The 21,398-nt window shown below is 35.4% G+C and overlaps 1 protein-coding gene across 5 annotated transcripts in view; it reads left to right on the top strand.

Annotated features, from left to right (window-relative positions):
• COL24A1 (collagen type XXIV alpha 1 chain) overlaps nucleotides 1-21,398 on the top strand; it is a 405,325-nt gene that overhangs the window by 130,610 nt on the left and 253,317 nt on the right. For all 5 annotated transcript variants that reach the window (XM_040470847.1, XM_040470844.1, XM_040470848.1 and 2 more), the window contains one exon: nucleotides 21,296-21,349. In XM_040470847.1, coding sequence (XP_040326781.1) covers nucleotides 21,296-21,349 — 54 coding nt within the window. The remainder of the gene's footprint in view (nucleotides 1-21,295; nucleotides 21,350-21,398) is intronic.

Below are 21,398 nucleotides of genomic sequence, written 5' to 3'. Positions count from 1 at the left end.
CTTCTTCTTCTTCTTCTTCTTCTTCTTCTTCTTCTTCTTCTTCTTCTAGAATACCTATGATATGGATATTGTTCCATTTGATTGCATTACTTAGTTCTCCACTTCTCCCCTCATACTCCTGGATTTTTTTATCTCTCTTTTTCTCAGCTTTCTCTTTTTGCATAATTTTATCTTCTAATTCACCTATTCTCTCCTCTGCCTCTTCAATCCATGCTATGGCCACCTCCATTTTATTTTGCACCTCATTTATAGTATTTTTTAATTCCTCGTGACTATTTTTTAGCCCCTTGATCCCTGTAGCAATAGATTCTCTGCTGTCCTCTATGCTTTTTTCAAGCCCAGCGATTAATTTTATGACTATTATTCTAAATTCTTGTTGCATTATATTGCTTAAATTGGTTTTGATCAATTCGTTAGCTGGAGTTCTTTTGAAGAGAATTCTTCCGTCTTGTCATTTTGGGTAGTCCCTGAGGTAGCTCCAAACTGCAGGGCACTTCCCCTGTGCTGTCCAGAGAAACTTGTGTTGGTGGGTGGGGCCGCAGTCAGACCCACTGTCTGCCCCCAGCCCACTGCTGGGGCCATAGTCAGTCTGGTGTGTACCTTATCTTCCCCTCTCCCAGGGGCAGGACTCACTGTGAAGTGGTGTGGCCCCTGTCTGGGCTGCTTGCACACTGCCAGGCTTGTGGCGCTGCTTCGATGGGATCTGGCCAAGGATGTATTAGCCGGGGTGGATCAGCAAGGCTCACGGGGGCGGGAGGGGTAGGCTTAGCTCACTTTGCCTTAGGTGGTCCCCTGTGGGAGGGGCCCTGCCGCACCAGGAGGGAGGCAGGCCCGTCGGAGGGATGGATCCACAGAAGCACAGCGTTGGGCGTTTGCGTGGTACAAGCAAGTTTGGTGACGGGAACTGGTTCCTTTGGAATTTCAGTTGGGAGATGGGAGAGGGAAATGTTGCTTGCCAGTGCCTTTGTTCCCCTGCAGAGCTGAGCTCTGTGTCCGGAGCTCAACAATTCTCCCTGCCAGCATCCTGTCACCCTCCCTGCTCTCCGAGAGTAGAGCTGTTGACTTCTAACATTCCAGATGTTAAGTCCCTCTGGCTGTCAGAACTCACGCAGTCCAGCCCCTCCGCTTTTGCAAGCCAAACTTCGGGGGCTCTGCCTTGCCTGGCGGGCTGCCCCTCCACTGCCCCCAGCTCCCTTCTGCCAGTCCCTGTAGCACACGCTGTCTCTCCTCCCTTCCTACCCTCTTCCGTGGGCCTCTTCTCTATGCTTGGCTCCAGAGAGTCCATTCTGCTAGTCTTCTGGCAGTTTTCTGGGTTATTTAGGCCAATGTGGGTGGAATCTAAGTGATCAGCAGGACGAGGTGAGCCCAGCGTCCTCCTACGCTTCCACCTTCCCAGAACCTAAATCTCAAATATACCATATTTTTAACTATAGTCACCATGCTGTACATTAGATTCTCAGAACTTATTCTTCTAACTGTACATCTCTATTCATGTTATTGTATTCTTATAACTGAACCTATACACCCTGTTTTGCTTCCCCCCAGTCACTCTCAACCACCATTCTAATCTCTGTTCCTATGAAATCAGCTATTTTTTTAAGATTCTACATAGAAGTGATAAAGTACAGTATTTTTCTTTTTCTTCTGGCTTATTTCATGTAGCATAATGCACTCCAGGTTCATTTGTGTTGTCTCAAATGTCAAGATTTCATTCTTTCTTTTCTGGTTTAGTATATTCCTGTGTGTGTGTGTGTGTGTGTGTGTGTGCACGCGCACACACATTACATTAGGTTTTTTAAGTTTAATTTTAATTCCAGTTAGTTATCATACAAATATTATATTAGTTTCAGATATACAATATTGTGATTCAACAATTCAGTACATCACCTAGTGCTCATCATCACAATTGCACTCCTCAATCCCCTCACCTTTTTAACCCTTCCCCCTAGCCCCTTCCCCTCTGGTACCCATCAGTTTGTTCTCTACAATTAAGAGTCTGGTTCTTGATTTCTTTCTATGTTTTACACTTTGCTTGTCTGTTTTGTTTCTTAAATGCCACATATGAGTGAAATCATATGGTATTTGTCTTTCTCTGACTTATTTTGCTTGGCATTATATTCTCTAACTCTGTTGTTTGCAAATGTCAAGATTTCATTATTTTTTATGGCTGAATAGTATTTCATTGTGTACATCTATACCACATCTTCTTTATCCATTCATCAATCAGTGGACACTTGGGCTGCTTCCATATCTTGGGTATTGTAGATAATGCTGCTATAAACATCAGGGTGCATGTATCTCTTTGAATTAGTGTTTTTTTGTAATTTTGGGGGTAAATACCCAGTAGGGTGATTGCTGGATCAAAGGATATTTGTATTTTTAACTTTTTGAAGAAGATCCATACTGTTTTTCAGAGTGGCTGCACAGGTTTGCATTCCCACCAATGGTGCATGAAGTTTCCTTTTCCCCAGTATCCTTGCCAGCAACTGTTGTCTGTTGTCTTATTGACTTTAGCCATTCTGACAGATGTGAGGTGATACAATTAAACTCATTGTAGTTTTCATTTGCATTTCCCTGATGGTAAGTGATGATGAACATCTTTTCATGTGTCTATTGGCCATCTCTATGTCTTTGGAGAAATGTGTGTTCATGTCTTCTGCCAGTTTTTAGTTGGATTATTTGTTTTTTGGTGTTGAATTTTATGAGTTCTTTGTATATTTCAGATACTAACCCTTTGTTAGATATGTGACTTGCAAATATCTTCTCTCATTCTGTAGATTGCCCTTAGTTTTGTTGATTATTTCCTTCACTGTGCAGGAGCTTTTTATTTTGATGCAGTCCCAATAGTTTATTATTACTCTTATTTCCCTTGCCTCAGGAGACCTAGCTAGAAAAATATTGCTACAGCCCATGTCAGATAAGTTACTGCCTGTGTCTTCCTCTAGGAGTGTTATGGTTTTAGGTCTCACACTTAGGTCTTTAGTCCATTTTGACTTTATTTTTGTGTATGTTATAAGAAAATGGTCCAGTTTCATTCTTTTGCGTGTAGCTATCCAGTTTTCCCAACACCATTTGTTGAAGAGACTCTCTTTTTCTCATTGGATAGTCTTTCCTGCTTTGTCAAAGATTAATTCACCATACAGTTGTGGGTTTATTTCTGGGCTTTCTGTTATGTTCTATTGATCTATGTGTCTGTTTTTGTACTAGTACCATACTGTTTTCATTGCTATAGCTCTGTAATAAAATTTGAAGTCCAGAGTTGTGGTGCCTCCAGCTTTGCCTTTCTTTTTCAAGATTGCTTTGGCTCTTTGAGATCTTTTGTGGTTCCATATAAATTTTAGGATTGTTTATTCTAGCTCTGTGGAAAATGCTGTTAGTATTTTGATAGGGATTGCATTAAATGTGTAGATTGCTTTGGATAGTATAGACATTTTACCAATATTTGTTCTTTTGATCCATGACCATGGAATGTCTTTCCATTTCTTTGTGTCATCTGGAATTTTATCAGTGTTTTAAGTTTTCTGAGTACACGTCTTTCACCTCTTAGGTTAGGTTTCTTCCTAGGTACCTTGTTGTTTTAGGTGGAATTGTAGATGAGATTTATTCCTTAATTTCTCTTTCTGCTGTTTCATTATTGGTGTGTAGAAATGCAACCGATTTCTGTACATTGATTTTGTATTATGCAATTTTATTGAATACATTTTTCACTTCTAGCAATTTTTTGGTGGAGTCTTCAGGTTTTCTGTATAGAGTATCATGTCATCTGCAAATAGTGCAAGTTACTTCTTCCCTGCCAATTGGGGCACTTTTCATCTCTTTTTATTGTCTGAATGCTGTGGCCAGGACTTCTAATACTGTGTTAAATAACACTGGTCAGAGTGGACATCCCTGCCTTGTTTTTGACCATAGAGAAAAAGATCTCAGTTTTTCCCCATTGAAGATGATATTAGCTGTGGGTTTTTCATATGTTGTCTTAATTGTGTTGAGGTATGTTCCCTCTAAACTACTTTGTTGAGGGTTTTTTTCATGAATGGGTGTTGTACTTTGCCAAATGCTTTTTCTGCATCTATTGAAATGAGCATGTAGTTTTTATCCTTTCCCTTATTGATGTGATGTATCATGTTGATTGCTTTGTGAATATTGAACTACCCTTGCAGCCCAGGAATAAATCTCACTTGATTGTGGTGAATAATTTTTTTAATGTATTGTTTGATTTGATTTGCTAATATTTTAAGGATTTTTGCATCTATGTTGTTTAGAGATGTTGGCTTGTAGTTTCCTTTTTTTGTTAGTGTCTTCATCTGGTTTTCATATCAGAGTAATGCTGGTCTCACACAATGAATTTGAAAGTTTTCCTTTATTTTCTATTTTTTGAAATGGTTTGAGAAGAAGAGGTATTAACTCTTTTTTAAGTATTTGGTAGAATTTGCCCATGAAGCCATCTGGTCCTGGACTTTTGTTTGTTTGGAGTTTTTTTTATTATTATTACTGATTCAATTTAATTGTTGTATTCAGTCTATTCAAATTTACTATTTCTTCCTGCTTCACTTTTGGTAAGTTATATGTTTTTAGGAATTTATCCATTTCTGTTAGGTTTGTCCAGTTTGTTGGCGTATAGTTTTTCATAATTTTCTCTTATAATTGCTTGTATTTCTGTCGTGCTGGTAGTTATTTCTCCTCTCTTATTTGAGATTTTATTTATTTGAGTCCTTTCTCTTTATTTCTTGATACATCTGGCTAGAGGTTTAATAATTTTATTGATTGTTTTCAAAAAAACATCTCTGTTCTCATTGATCTATTGTGTTTTTAGTTTCTGTATCATTTATTTCTACTATGATCTTTATTATTTCCTTCCATTTTTTTTCCATTCTGTCACTCTATGCCTTTTGATTGGAATGTTTAGTACATTTACATTGAAAGTAATTATTGATAGGTATGTATTTATAGTCATCTTATTATTTGTTTTCTGGTTGTTTCTGAAGATTTTTCCTGATCCTTTCTTGTCTTTTTTTTTTTTTCACAATTTGCTGATATTCTTAGTGATACATTTGGATTCTTTTCCCTTTATTCTTTGCATATTTATTTGTGGTTTTTGACATATGATTACTATTAGGTTTGTATATAGCCTCTTTTGCATATAGCAGCCTATGTTGATAGTCATTTAAGTTTGAACCCATTCTTTACTCCTTTCCTCTCCACATTTTAGGTATATGTTGTTTATTTTACATCCTTTTATTTTGTGATTTCCTTGACTGGCTTTTTACAGACTAATTCATTTTTACTGTTGTGTTTTCTACCTTTCTATTATCACTTTTGTTCTCTCCTTTTTACTCAAATTGTCCCCTTTAATATTTCTTACAGGGCTGCTTTAGTAGTCATGTACAATTTTGGCTTTTGTTTGGGGAACTCTTTATCTCTACTTCTATTCTGAATGATAGCCTTGCTGCATAGAGTATTCTTGACTTCAGATTTTGTGCATTCAACACTGAATATATTATGCCACTCCCTTCTGACTTGCCAAGTTTCTGTTGAGAAATCTTCCACCAGCCTCATGAATTTTCCCTTGTATGTTGCTATCTTCCTTTGTTTTCCTGCTTTAAAATTTTTTTCTTTATCACTATATTTTGCCAACTTGATTACAATATAACTTGGTATGGATCTGCTTTTGTCAATTTTGATGAGGGTTCTCTGTGCCTCCTGGATCTGGTTATCTGTTTCCTTCCCCAGATTAGGAAAGTTTTCAACTATTCTTTCTTCAAATAAATTTTATGTCCCCTTTCCTTTCTCTTCATCTTCTGAGATTCCTGTAATATGAATATTATTGTTTGACGGAGTCACTGATTTCCCTAAGCCTATTCTCATTTTGCATAATTCCTTTTTCTCTCTTTTGTTCAGCTTGATTATTTTCCATTATTCTGTCTTCTAGGTCATTAATTCATTCCTCTGCTTCTTCCAGCTTGCTGTTCATTCCTTCATGTGTGTTTCTCATTTGGTTTACTGAGCCCTTTCCTCTGCTATGTTATTCCTTATTTCTATGGTAAGGGTATCACTCCTGTCTTTGACTCTTTTCTCAAGTCTAGTGAATACCTTTATGATCATTACTGTAAATTCTCCATCAGGCATATTACTTATATCTGCTTCACTTAGATCTCTGGCTCTGGCTTTGTCCTGTTCTTTCATTTGGGATAAATGTCTCTGTCTTCTCATTTTTTTTCCTAAGTCTCTGCGCCTATTTCTGTGTTAGGAAAGTCAACTATATCTCCTGTTTTTGAGGGTAATGGACTTACAAAGAAGAGGCCCTTTGGTGCCCTGCTGTGTAGTGTTCCCTTATTCCCCAGGGTCTTGTACTTCCAGGAGTGTCTCCAGCATGTGCTGTGTGTACTGTGCTGTCTTGCCCTGGGGGCTTTATCCATTAGGCCAGTCGTCTACAGAGGTTCTCTTTGCCTGTTGTGGGCAGTGTTTGGTCCCCAGCCTGAATGTGGCATATTTTAACTACGTGTACTCTGATCTGTTGGTGAAATGAGACCTGTTGCCACTTCTGTTGGAACTGATGCTCAGCAACCCCCTTCATGAGAAGATGCAATGTGAGCAGGGATTTGGGCTGGTCTTGTGGGAGAGCAGGCCCACTGGGACTGAGGCAAGCATGGCTGGGTGGGGAGTGAGGAGGAGGGGAGTTATTCCACCAGAGCATGGGTGGAGGTGGGACTTGGCATAAGCAAGTTAGGTAGTGAATATTGGACTGTGTTTGTTCCTGCAGGTGGCCCTGTGCTTTTGGTGCGGTGCAGGGCAGAGAAATGGTGTCAGCCAGTTCTTTTGTTCCCAAGAGGTCTGTCTGTGAATGCTGCCTCTATGGGACAAGCTCCAAAATGAGCAAATAACCTCTCCACTGTGTACCCCAGGAGCTCTTCAAATCACTGTTTCCATGCTGTATGTCTGCAGGTTGTTTGCCTGCCTTCTCTCTAAGATAAGGCAATGCCTTCCAGGCTTTATCTCAGCCATGCCAGATGACCTTTAAAACTCCAGGCTTTAAGCCCTGCTGGTTTCAAGAACTCACAAAATAGGGCCCCTCTGGCTTTCCAAGCCAATTGCTATGGAGATTCATTTTCCACATGTACTCCCCTGTGTGCAAGCCTGTCTCTCACCCTTCTCTGCAACTCCCTCCCCACCACAGCAGCCATATCCATTTCTTTCCCAAACTGCATCTCTCTACTTCTTACCTTCTTCAGTGTGTTCTCTTCTCTATCTTTAGTTGTGGAGTTTGTTCTGCCTTTCTGCAGGTCAATTTCTGGGGTATTTAGGATAATTTAATAGTTATCTAGTTGTATTTTCAGGACAAGGCAATCCTTGGGTCCTACTACTCCATTGCCATCTTCCCTCCTTTGCATCACATCATCTTTATCCATTTACCCATCAATGTATGTTTTTAGATTTTCCATATCTCACATATTGTGAATAATGCTGCAATGAACATAGGGGTGGATATATCTTTTTAAGTTAGTGTTTTCTGTTTCTTTAGATCAATACCCAGAAATAGAATTGCTTGATCATATGGAGTTTTATTTTTAATTTTTTTTGAGAATCTTTATACTGTTTTCCCTAGTGGCTGAACCAATTTACATTCTTACAAAGAGTGCACAAGGATTCTATTCTCTACATCTTGCCAACACTTGTTATTTCTGATCTTTTTGATAATAGTAATTTTAACAGGTGTGAGTTGATATCTCATTGTGGTTTTGATTTTCATTTCTCTGATGTTTAGCAATGTTGAGCCCCCTTTCAAGTACATATTGGCCATTGTATGTCTTATTTGGAAAAATGTCTATGCAGATCCTCTGCTCATTTTTAATTGGATTGTTTTTTAGTTATTGAATTATATGAGTTGCCTTTTCAGGTTTTTTTTTTATTGTTTCCCACTTGTTTATTTTAGCCTTTGTTGCCTGTGCTTTTGGTGTCTTATCCAAGGAATCCTTGCCAAGACCAATGTCAAGGAGGTTTCTGCCTGTTTTCTTCTAGCAGTTTTATGGTTTCCGGTTTCATATTTAAGTCTTTGATCCATTTTGAGTTCATTTTTGTGAGTGGTGTAAGGTAGGGTTCCAGTTTCATTCTGTTATTTGTGGATATTCAATTTTCCCAACACAATTTATTGAAAAGACTGTCTTTCACCTATTACACATTCTTGCTACCCTTGTCAAAAATTAGTTGACTGTATATGCATGGGTTTATGTCTGGGCTATTCTGTTTACTAGTCTATAACCAAAGCAATCCTAAAAGAAGAAACAAAGACGAACAAAGCTGGAGACATCACATTTTCTGATTATAAGCTATATTACAAAGCTATAAGTAATCAGAACAAATGAAGTCTTGGTACTTTAAAACTTACTCCTTATGGTACTATTACTTAATAGTAGTTTATAGTATGTTTTAATGCCTGAAAAGGCTATATAAATTCTCTTCACTTTTCTTTATCAGTGTTTTCCTGCCTATACTTACATACTTGTATTTTGCATGTATACTTCAGCATCAACATGTCTAGCTTCACTAAAAAATATTATTTCTATTGATTTGCATTTCATAATAATTATTATTTTATTAGACATATTTATAGATTAATTTAGGGAGCAGTGACATTTTTATGATATTGGGTCATCCAGTCCAAGAATAATGAATATCTTTTATTTGTTCAAGTCCGCTTTTGTGTTTTTTAGGAAATGTTTTAAAGTTTTCCTCATAGAGATTTTATACATGTAGGTTTATTTTATTAAATTTTTTCCCTGGTATTTCATCTTTTTTGTTGCTATTATAAATGGGATTTTCTCTACTATTCTAGTTTCTAACAGGTTTTGTATGGGTATGGAAATTACTGATTTTCTGAATGCTAATTTCATATCCTGCTACCTTAATGGTTTCTTATCTTTGAGTTAGTTTTATCAGTGATTTTCTAAAGTTTTCGAGACATGCTCTCATGTAATTTGCAAATAGAGATCCTTTTAGTTCTTCTTTCTCAGTTCTCTTACCTATGATTCAATTTTTTATGTGTAATGGCATCGTAATACCTCTGGTAAAATGTTGAAGAATTGGAAGTAGTATTCCTCTTTGCCTTGTTCCTGATCTTAATGGAAATACTATAGTGATTCCTCATGAAGTAAATTCTGAGTTAAAATTAAAATATGCATGTATTTTATCATGTTAAGAAATATTCACCAGTTCCTATTTTTGAGTGATATTTTTTAGTCAGAGATGATTGTTATACTTTGTCAAATATTTGTTATATTTTCAAACTCTATGAAGATAATTATATACTTTTTCTTTTGAGATCTATTTATATGGTATATTATAGTAATGGATTTTCTATTAACTATTTTCTGTATAACGACTATTTCTATATAATTTCTATGAATTGACTATTTCTATATAATCACTAGTTTCTGTTGCATTTTTTAAAATATTCTATTTGATCATGGTATATTTTCTTAATAGAATGCTAATTCTACTGATAGTTATTTGTACTTTTGCATCAATATTTATAAGTGATCTTTATAATATTCAATCTTTTTTGTACTTCTTTATCAAGTTTAGGTATTAATGTTATACTTATTTCATCAAAATAATTAGGAAATCTTCAGTTTTAGTACTCTGGAGTATATATGGAATATTGGGACTATCTTATCTATGAGGCTTTGGTGGAATTCCTCTGTGAAACCATCTGTAATCGATGCTTTTTAAGGGGTAGTTTCTGAATTTTCCTATTGCTTCTGCAGAAAGTAGGCTTTTTAAGCTCTCTAATGGGATTGGCTTTGTTAAATTGTCCTTAGGAAATTATGTTTCATCTAGGTTTTCAAATTTACTTCCATATAAATCCACAAAATAGTCTCTTTATGATTTTTAATTTTTTGTTTTAATGGTTATTTCCAATGTACCATTAAAAATTTCTTAAATATTTATATATGTGCTTCTCCTTTTATTTCTTGGCTAGGTTTGATTGAGTTTGTCCAGTTATTTTTTTCTCAAAAACATTTTTGAAATTGTTTCTATTGTCTTCTGTTTTTCTTTTCTTTACATAATTAGTTTCCCCTTTTATCTTTATTATATATATCTTTGAGATACTTATGGTTTATGTTGTTTTTTTTTTAGTTGGGGATTTAATTTTATTTATTTTCATTATTTTATTTTCATTCCTGAAACTGTTAACGACTATAAATTTCTCTCTGATTACTGCCTCAAATGTATCTCAAAGATTCTGGTATGGAGTACTTTTATTGATATTATCTTTTAGATATTTTGTAATTTCAGTTATTTCCCTTTTCACCCAAGAGTTATTTAAAAAGGAGATTTAGAATTTCCACTCCATTGGGAGTGCCAATGGTTTTGATTTTGTTAATAATTCTTATTTTTGTTGCATTGTTATCAGAGGCTGCTGTTCTATTTTGTGGAGCTTATCAGTCTTTTTCTTTTTGTGATCATTTTTTGTGAATGTTCAATATATACTTGCCAAGGAGGTATGTTTTTATTATCAAATGTGAATTTTAGTATATAGTGACTTACTCTTCTTTATTATATTCTTTAGGTTTTACTATGTCTTCATTATTTTTGGTCTAATTCATCTATGTAAGTCAAATGTCATATGACTGCTGATGGTCTAATTTCTCTTGGGGTCACAGCTGGTACTCATTGTTCCCTCCTTCACTCTCCATTTTAAATTCCTTTCACCCTCAGCTATCACCTCAGTAGGTCTTGGTGGCTTACCTGGTGGTATAACCTTAATCTTCATTACTGAAGAATATGAACTCTTGATAAGACTTCTAAGAGATGTCCAGTGTATCACCTGAGTTCCATGTGTATTCTTTTCTGCCCTTTTTGTGTAAAAGCAGTCTTGCCTCTTCGTTTTTCAGAGTCAATTAACCATGCCAATATGGTGACTCCTCTTCTTGTTTGCCCCTACCTCATCATAAAAAGTCCAAAGTGCCCTGTTGGCAGCCATATGTTTAGCTTAGTGGGATGTTTGCTCTGTCTCCTGTCAAGAGAGAGCCCCTTTGGGTAACAGGATATCTAACCCTGAAAAGTCCAAGGTTGTGGGGAGAGAAAGTACAAAATCTAGATGTCACTGGGAGTGATGGTAAATAGGATGACATCCACTTCTATTCCTTGGTTTCCAAAGTCACGTATCCTTCCTATTGTGGACAAAAGCACCATATACAGGTCTCTGACTTAAAAAATACTCTATATCCCAAAGGGTGGTACTCCTTTTATATTGTTTCCTTTAAGTTGGCACTTCAATTATAACTTTAGAAGGCAGTTACAATGTTTTGTAAGACTAGCTACCTCTAGATGGTACAGATTAGGTGAAGGTCAATGAATCACTGAAGGCATACTCTGGTACCTCCTTTGATACAGAGAGGATATCTTGTTCAGATACTATTCTCTGTGGGGTTCCATGCCTGTGGATTAGGCATTCTATAATTTTCTAGATACTGGGCTAGTTGAGGCTCTAAAGGAAGGAAAGTAAACTGTTATAAAATACTTATCTGTCTCTGTGAAGATGGACTGCCGATAACTTCCAGATTGGAAGGGCCCCACTTGAATGCAGATTCTTTTTTTTAACTTTCTTTTGATTATGAAGGAAAAGAATGCATTTATCAAATCAGTGATTACCTACCAAATACAGAAGGCATTAGTCATCTGTGTTAGTAATAATATTATGTCTGACACAGCAGCTTCAAGTGGGATTGTGGTAGTCTATAGTCATTCTCCACAATCCAACTGATTTTTGTAGGCACCTGTCTCGTGAATTAAACAATGCTCTGACAGAGAACACCACATATACACATTTTATATTTTTAATGGTGGCAGTAATCTCTGACATTCTCTCCATACAATATGATTGGCAGTCATGTAGATGTGAATGACTGTCTGATCCTTAGAACCCAAAGGTCTACCCAGCTATAGGAAGATCTCTTCCTTTTAGGCTTTTCTTTAGACAGTCCAATTCTTCCTTTTCAACAGATCATCTCTCAATATGTTCACTAAAAAAAATGCTGAGGTCAATTAGATTTGGTCTTGATTTCAAGGCATTTATATGCAAGAAATCAATATTCAATTCAAACTGTGTCAAAACTTCCACTGTCTCTATCTGTCTTTTTTCCTGGACATCAAGATTAATTTGGTTTGATAAAATTAAAAATTAAAAATCAATTATTTTCTTAAAATAATCAGAATAATAATAAAATAATCTAGAATCAGTTTAGTCCCCAGAGAAAATTATAAAATAGCCAAAAACTTAATTTCTATGACCTCTGGTTTCTCCTATGTTCTTTCCCCTGAGCATGAATTCTTGTCCATCTCAAATAACCAGTGTCTCTTTTCCTTTCCATAATTTACCTTTCCCATCAAAGCTTGTTTATGGAAGAAAGACCTGATAAATATATTTCATTTCAAGCAGTAAATGGTTAGCAGAACAGCTAACTTCAACATAATCTCCTTTCAAAGATATTTACATTTTAACATTAAACAGAAACCTGGAACCAATGTAATGAGTCTTGAATTGTAGAATTTGAGGTGTCATTTAATGAGCAGAAAAAAATCTGTGGGTGATTAGAAACTTTGATACTCCTCAAATTAATCATACCATACAAGTTGTCATCTGTACTGCCAATACGACAGGACAAGACTGGCCAATATTTCTTGCTAGTACAATATTTCTTGCTAGTTCAGAAGCTCAGATCTTCATAAAAGTCAGTGAAAACAAAGTGCTCTTAAGTTTTTGTTGTAAATGCCAAGTTATTTGCCATTGATATTGAAGAGACTGTTCATCATTAAAGATCATCTCAATAAATGTCACTTCAAACCTCTTCAAAGCTTTTTTCTCCTTAATGTTGTGCTTATTCTAGGCAAATTGTTAAAGTGACAGAGAAGTAAATATATCTGCATTTACCTATTCACTGAATTGTAAATATTAGCGATGGCCCAAGATAAAATTTCATGTACTTTAAAACATAAGGTTAAATTTTTTTCTATGCTAGTTCTTTGTTTGCTTTTAACAAAAACATATGGAAAGTGCTACACAGGAATCTTCACTCTTTCAGCATAGCAGCATCAGTTTTGAGCACTAATCCCATGTTTCCTCCCAGTTCTGGCAGCAAACCACCTTCAAATGTGGTAGCTTGGTAGTGAGAATGTTTGTTGATTCAGCTGTTAACCTCCATGGACTACTGAGATTGCCAAATAGTTGAATTTTGGACGATGTTCTTGGTAAGTGGAGCCAATTGTTTTACTACAAAACTGAGCTGAGACCACTAATCACAGAGATATTAGAAGTGGCCAACCAGTGGGTCCTCTTTTTCCACTAGGGCGGTCTTCCCTAGAGTCAAATGCTGAAGTTTATTTGGAGAGTCTGCTCATATCAAGTAAAGTCACGCTTCTAAATGTACATTTTAGCACCTCAGTGGACTTGAATAAGCCAGCCTATGGCCAGTTGGGTGGATCTTAGTCCAAATGAATTCGCTTTAATTAAACTAGTTACTTCTTTGTTATCTTTTATCACTTGGGTTTAGTTGAGTAATTTTGTTTTTAGTTGTTACTCAAAAACTTGTGCTGAAAGAAATATGTGATTAAATCAGTTGAATTAGTCAATAAGAAATCATTTCTCATATTCCTACTGTGTACTACTACTATGCATAGTAAACACTATAGGATGCACCCAAAAATAATATATTGTTCATAATTTGTGTCAATTTACAGTCTACTTGGGATAAATAAGATATATACAAATACTTTTAGATAACAGTAAAGGCACCATGTAAGAATTAAATAAGTAGCATTATATAGTACAGTGTTAGTAGAGAGAGATTAACAGGAGATGGAAGGATTAGGGACAGGTTCATGGAAAATATGGATCTTGAATTAGATTGTTGATGAGTAAATGGTAGGAAAAGGGGAGGGCATTCCAGGCAGGGTAAATCACATAAACAGATTCTAGGTAATATGCATTGTGGATTTACAGAATAATGAATGAAACTGGCTAGCTGATGCAGATTCCATGTGTTGGTATAGGGTAATAGATAAGGTTGTAAAACTAGGTTGGTGCCAAATTGCATAAGTCCTTCGATTCAAAGTGGTATCAAGGCAGAGACTTCTAGTAGCTAGATAGTCAAGTTTATTATCACAATTCTTGTATCGTATATGGAACCTGTCCCCTCATCTCTCAAGTGAACCAGCCAAAGTTTTATTGATTTTCCTGGTTGCTTCCAGTAATGATCACAAATTTCTGTCCTTTCAAACTCAGGTGGGAGTTTCCATAACTGCTGTCTGAAAGGGGACAGAATCTTCTGCCTACCCAGGTTGAATCTTAGTACTGTTAGTTGCTGTCACTAATAGTACTTACTACTGTAGTTACATTGAGGTGGGCCTGAGGCTGTTTGCTAGGTTGATGAGGAAGTCTTTCCACTCCAAGGAGAATTAGCAACAACTAAGGCAACCGTCTTTGAAAATACTTCTGGTTCCCAGTACTTGGCCTACACCCATCTCCCCAAGTTGCTCCTCTTAGCAGGCAATAAAGTGGAGACCCATTTATTATCTGGTTCACTATAAAATTTGGTTAACATGCTCACTGCCTATTCCCAGGGACTTTCCTCAAATCCCATTAATCACCTGGTAAGGCCCTCACACTTCCTCTTCCAGAAAGCTGTGTCTCCATTTGTATCCCATTCTCATCATCAGAACTGTCAGAGACTGTGAAGAATCTGAAATTTTATCCTATATCCAAGCCAACAAATTAGACTGAGAGTTTCACAGATTCTATTAGAAGACACGAAACTCATGGGACAGAGACAAAGGACTGTTTATTATTCTTAGCAATAGCAATGTCCAGAGTATCAGTATTTTTGCTCTGATTTTCTGAGCCTTCTCACAGGGTGATGCAAAGAGGGCTAGATGACATTTGCATAAGCAGTGGTTATATTACATAAGAGGAACTTTGAACTTAGAGAAACTGAATCTTTTATAATGGTCAGTTATTTAAAAAAATAAATGTATTCCAGAAAGATTATTATTATATGGAAGTTTATATTCCTGCCTTTTGCTACAGAGGGAGATTCTATAGCCATCTTTACTATACAAAAATCCCTGAAAATATAGATTGGAACAATGAATAATTAACGTCTCGTTTGTATAATGTGCAAAAATACAAGAGACCATGGAGAATTGTCGCTAGCAACATGTTAAGTTAAATATTAGAGATATAGAGTTGAGTAAGATACATTTATTTTCCTCCATGAGCTCACATTTTATTGGAATAAAGAAGCAAACCCTTAATTACAGTATAGTGTGATTACTACTAAATAGCCATATTAACAGAGTTCTATAGGAATATAAAGGAACAAGCTACTGATTCTGGCTAAGGGAAACCATGAAAAGCTTCACAGATCATGTTATATTTGAGTTGGCAACCAATTATATGATGAAGGAACCTGGGGCAGTGAGTTAAAGGAGACTTCCAAGAAGTATGGTTGCTTGAGCAAAGACTTGATGAAATAGTTCCAACTTATCAAATAGAAACAGAGGGCAAGGGTATTACAGCAGAGGTATACAAGGAAGCTATGTGTATTTTAAAACTACAAATAATTCAGTTTTTTAGTCAATTCTACTTCCATTAAAAATGACAAAACATAATTCAAACAGTTTTTTTTAAGTTTATTTATTATTTGAGGGAAAAAGAGAGTGAGTGGGGAAGGGCAGAGAGAGGGCGAGAGAGAGAATCCCAAGCAAGCTCCACGCTGTCAGTGCAGAGCCTAATTTGGGTCTCGAACTCATGAACGATGAGATGATGACCTGCGTTGAAATCAGACATTTAACTAACTGAGCCACCCAGGTGCTCCCCTACCTCAAACAGTTTTAAGCAAAATTCAGGATTGGCTAATGTAATCAGGAAATCCAGCAGTATCTATACCTAGACATTTGGCCAAATACAGGAATTTGATGAATATAATCAAGACACTCTCCACTTATTAGCTTTACTTATGTCTGTTAGCTTCATTCACAGGAACACATTGTGGAAAATATGGCCCTTGGCAACTCTAGGCTTATATTTCCCTCACAGTTAGCAATCTTAGCAAAAAGAAAGCATTCTTCTTTCTTTATAGCTCCAGCAAATATTCTAAGGTAGATTCCAGCCAATCTCGCTTGGAGTACATGATCATCTTTAAATCAATCACAGTACTCATAGGGATGGAATACTGTAATTGGCAAGATTTGGGCTATTTACTTACCCCTGTAAACTGGGATGGGGACCAGAAGCACATGGACTGCAAATTGGGGAAGAGTATTTTCCTGAAGAGACAGTGAGCAGATAAAAAAGAAGATGCCCCCTACATGTTACATCTTTGACGCCCAGTATCTACATGTACCATTGCACCCACTTATACAGTTTTCAAAATGCCTCTAGTAACATAGTACAGCCACCCACACAGTTGAAAATATACTGTCCATTCTCCAAAGGAAGATAAGCTAATATTTTGATCAAGTATTGCTTATAGCTCCAAGGCCAGGTTTTTGGAGTAAAGTGCATTCTTTTCCCTGAGGCCTAAATATAGGTGTGAGTGTCAAATAATCAGATTCATTTTAGAAAGAAACAAAGTAGCCACAGTATTCATTCTGCTTGGAGACACGAAAGAACAGGAAACAAAATAGAGTGGCCCAGGACTATAGCTGTGCATTTGGAACAAAAGTAGGAAATCAATATATACCAGTTCCTCATAACAATATAAATCAGCTTTTAAATCACCTAACTTCCCACCCCTTGCCACAAACTTACACACACCGAAAAAGGGAGAATCTGAGATAAAGAGTCTCCAGAATATACATTCTATGATACCAAGGAATATTTTTGTTCTCTAGTATATGTTCAATGCCAAGAACAATGGCTGATACATAGTAACATGTTGAATGAATAAATTGATATTCTTTAATTAATAAAGACACTCATAATAATTCTACATGAATCAAATATATAGAAATGGAGTACCTAAAATGATACTTATCCAAAGGTAAGTATAAAATCATAGTCATGTTATTACCTCCAAAACAATTTGAAATCTGAGCTTACCTGATTTTTATCTGGGGACAAGTTTTCTAAGGGTCTTCAAATAATTGCAGAGTGTTGTCTACCAAAGGGCAGTGATTATCTAAAAATACCCAGTATCAATTATCTTTTTGCTTTACAGTTTTATTGAGGTGTAATTGACATATAGCAAACTATATTTAAGTTGTACAATTTGATAATTTCTGACATATGTGTAACTCATGAAACCATCACCGCAATCAAAATAGTGAACACATCCATCAAAACCCAAAATTTCTTTGTTCACCTTTGTGACTTCCTTTCTGTTTCTCATGATCCTCCCTTCCCTGACCTGCTTTTTGTCACCATAGGTTATCCAAACCTAAGGATCAAACAATGGTTGACATTGTTTATCTTAAAATTGTAAGTTTGGTATGGTTTTGTGTGAATTTCAGTAAAATAAAAGTGGACTTTGCAATTGACTTTGTAGGTTCTTTTAAGAGTGACTTCAAACATACTGCTAATATTTAAAGTCTTATTTAAAAAGTCATTCAGAGAGTATATAAGGAATTCCTTGTGTTATAAGGAATTTTCATTGTCTTTGTTTCTGGATTTTCTCTGCTGAGTTTTTAGAATGCTACATATATATGTTCAGCTGTGCTATATTTACTACTCAAAAATATAGAATGGCTAAAGCAAAAATATATGAATAGCAGTAATCATTTGCAAAGATTTTCAATGATATCATAATGAAAAAAGACTGTTTTTGACAGTATTTTAATTCTAAAACAGCAAAAGAGAGTGAAAGAAAGCCATATACCTAGATGAATTTCTTATTTTGCCTTTATTTTTCCAGAAGTGCATATTTTCTGTTTGTGGTTTTCCCAGAAGACAGAACAGTGCCTCAGTCTGCAGTTACATGCTGCCCTGTGCTAAAGTTTAGTTTCTATAGTTTACTTGGAAAGTAAATTTATTACTTCTGCCCTGTCAAATATTTTTTTTGGCATTAACTTTTGCATGGATTATTCTCACTCAGCAAAGGTCATTTTAATCCTTTTTTTTTTTTTATTACTTTTTTACTTGGACTCACCATATTACTGACATGACATGTACATCCACAAATGTTAAAGAATAAAACCTTATGATTGTTTTTTGGATCCATGTCTCAAATGAAATGCTCCCCTACAGAACCTCTCTCCCTCTGGCTGCATTCTTTCTTGCTTGCATATGCAAAATTGCAATCCTATCCATAGAGGCTATGATAGTTGGGTTTGGGGGAGGGTAGTTTTTTGTTTGTTTTTAAACAAAAAATAACTTTGAAATTGCAAAATTAAAAATACAAGTATTCAAACAATTCATTGTTAATTTAGTCATTAATTTAAGCTATTGACTTTTTATTGAAGATACAGTATGCTAACAGCAGACTAGGCTTTGAGTAACTTTGCCCTTTAGGAATCCATAACTTATGTGTTGCCCTATCTTGAATGATTTATTAATTTCATCTTGTTTTAATATGACTGTTTTTCTAAGAATGTATTCATTTCTACTTTGTTCAGAGTTATAAACTACTAAGAAGATAAATTTAAGTCAACTGTATTGTGTTATTGTATATTTAAAGCACAATGAGTATAAAAATCAATGAAAATTTGAAAATTTTATGAGAGTTAAGTGCCCTAAGTGATGCTATTGTCTATAACAAGAGTATTTTAAAGCTACTTTATAAAATATCAGGAAAGTATAAACTTCTCAAAACATATACTTTATTTTCAACCAGTTATTAAAATTGAATATGCTATTACTTTCAAAACAATCCAAAATCTGAACTTCACTGATTTGATCTGGGGACAAGTTCAATGAATAAATTATATTTTCTCTCTAGAGTTCTTCAAATCATTACAGACTGTTTCCTGCCAAAACACAATTACCTTTTTTGTTGTTGTTACAGCTTTATTGAGGTATATTTGACATAAGTAAGCTGCATATATTTAAATTGCATGATTTAATCACATTTTTTGTGTGTATGTATAACACAAAATCATCACCAAGATCAAGATAGCCAACATATCTGTCAAACTCAACAATTTCCTAATTTACATTTTGTAATCCCTCTCTCTGACCTTCCTGCCCCTACCCTTTCTGGGCTACCAGTGATCCGCTTTTTGTCACTATAGATAAATTTGCATTTTTCTAAAGTTTTTGTATAAATGAACTCATATAGTGTATACTTTCTTTTCGTCTGGCTTCTTTTACTTACTATAACACGTTGGAGTTACATCCAGGTTGCCACATCCAGGTTATTTCATTTTCTGATATACCATAATTAACTTACCCATTGGATTTAATTATTTGTGGATTGTTTATCCATTTACCATTTTTAACTGGGAAGACTGTATATTTCAGTAGAAAACAGAGACTTCATAACTCTTAACAAAGAAATACTGAAGTGCTCACTATATGCCATAGATCATGATGTACTTAACTATATTAGGACACTCTAGCTTCTAAACTTCTAACTAGTGCCAAAATAAGAATGACCATATTTTACCCTTATGATTTCCCAGGATACTAATCGAATCTGCTAGTAGTTTAGTTCCCAGGTTTTGCTGTAAAAAATGCATGCGAATTTGTCTCCAGCCTTTAGTGATTAGAGAGTAATAAAACATTGGTTTTACTGGAGAGAATGCTTAGTCACTCTTCTCAGTACAGTAAACAGATGTGAGAAGTCTGAAAATAGAGGACATGTTTTCACTTATTATTTTTAAAGCCAATTCAGTTTCTGCTTTTTGATAAAAATTGATTAGACTATTTCTATTAAGAAAGTACACAAAATTGATATACAAAATTGGTGATGTTTCTGTACACTAATAATGAGCTATGAGAAAGAGAAAATTAAGAAAACAATCCCATTTATAGTTACATCAAACACAACCACAAGCCTTTCTCTCCTCCCAAAAGTTAGCAGTTCTTTTTTCTTTTATGGTTTATCACTCAAGTATGCATCTTTTAAAACTATAGTTTAAGCTTATTTTATGGCTATGTCTTTCAGCTTACAAGCTCTCTTTTCATTTTCCTTTACCCCCTTACATTTTAGCTGTTGAAGATCCCCAGTCATGTGACCTGGGTAGTCACATAGAGAGGCCTGACCATATTCAGTTTTGCTTATTTATTTTTGGTGGGACTACAGGTGATACTGTGTTCTTTCATCAGAAAGTACATAATGTCTAGTTATCGCTTTGTTTTAATGATGTTAGTACCAGTTGATGACTCAAATGCCCAGATGTATTAAATTATTAGAAGATTGCAAAATACAGATATTTTTGCTGTATCATTTCTTTTTTATTTGTTGGCTGAATACATCCCTTGTCTACTGTTTGGTTAGTAGTGGCACAGTATACATGGGAAAAGTAGAGTAAATGCTTGATTCTTCACCTTTCTTTACCAGTTTTCAAAATAATGAGTTGGCTTCCTTTAATCCTCTAAAAGAGGGCAGTTCTTTAATTGTTGTATCATTATGAACTTATGAATAGCAAAAATATTTGATATGTTTCAATCCATTGCAATTCTCATCCTTTTTGAAGTTCATATTGTCCCATATCTGCCCAGTGGGATCCTCTTCAAGCTCCCTCAGAGCTCTTCACATAACTCTAGATCTGATACCTTTTATAGTCTTTTTGCTTCCTGGAATGAGAAGATGTTTCAGACTCATCTGGAGGATGGACAGGAACTATGAATTATCCATGGGGATATTCTGAACCAGTGGTTGTAAGCCAGTGCCCAGGGGCCAGAAGTAGCCATCAGACATGTCTTTTTTTTTCCCCAAAAGAAGCAAATCAGTCACTCAACAATGACAACAACAACAACAAAATAGCTTTCTTTAGCACTTACTATGTGCCAGGTTGTCAAGATTATAATAGTTGCTGAGAATATAATAGTTCTTAAGACATAAAACTGCTTCAAGGAGTTTACAATCTGATGAGGAAAATAATAGAAGTCAAAACACTACATTAAGTGACCTTGCAGGACTCCAAGATGGCGTGAGAGTTCTTAGAAGGGACGTAACACTTTGTCAGTTCTGTATTCCAGTGTTAAACAACTGTGCAATAATTAACCTTTAATATTAACTTTTTGAGCAGTATAAATTACTTTAACTGGGCATGAAAGAATGGCAAAGGAAATTTTCAAATGCTTACTAGAATTACAGTAATGGCGATTGAGTAAACTCTCTATATTTTTTATGTTCCCTAGGGTTTTCCAGGAGATATTGGGATTCCTGGACAAAATGGCCCTGAAGGATCTAAGGTAAAAAAAAAAAAAACAAACACAACAAACATATATATATATATATATA

The sequence above is a fragment of the Herpailurus yagouaroundi genome, unplaced genomic scaffold, assembly GCF_014898765.1.
Source record: "Herpailurus yagouaroundi ecotype Mexico unplaced genomic scaffold, PumYag 77, whole genome shotgun sequence".
Classification (NCBI taxonomy): Eukaryota; Metazoa; Chordata; class Mammalia; order Carnivora; family Felidae; genus Herpailurus; species Herpailurus yagouaroundi.
The sequence above is the reverse complement of the archived record's forward strand: the minus strand, read 5'-3'. Positions and strand labels throughout refer to the sequence as shown.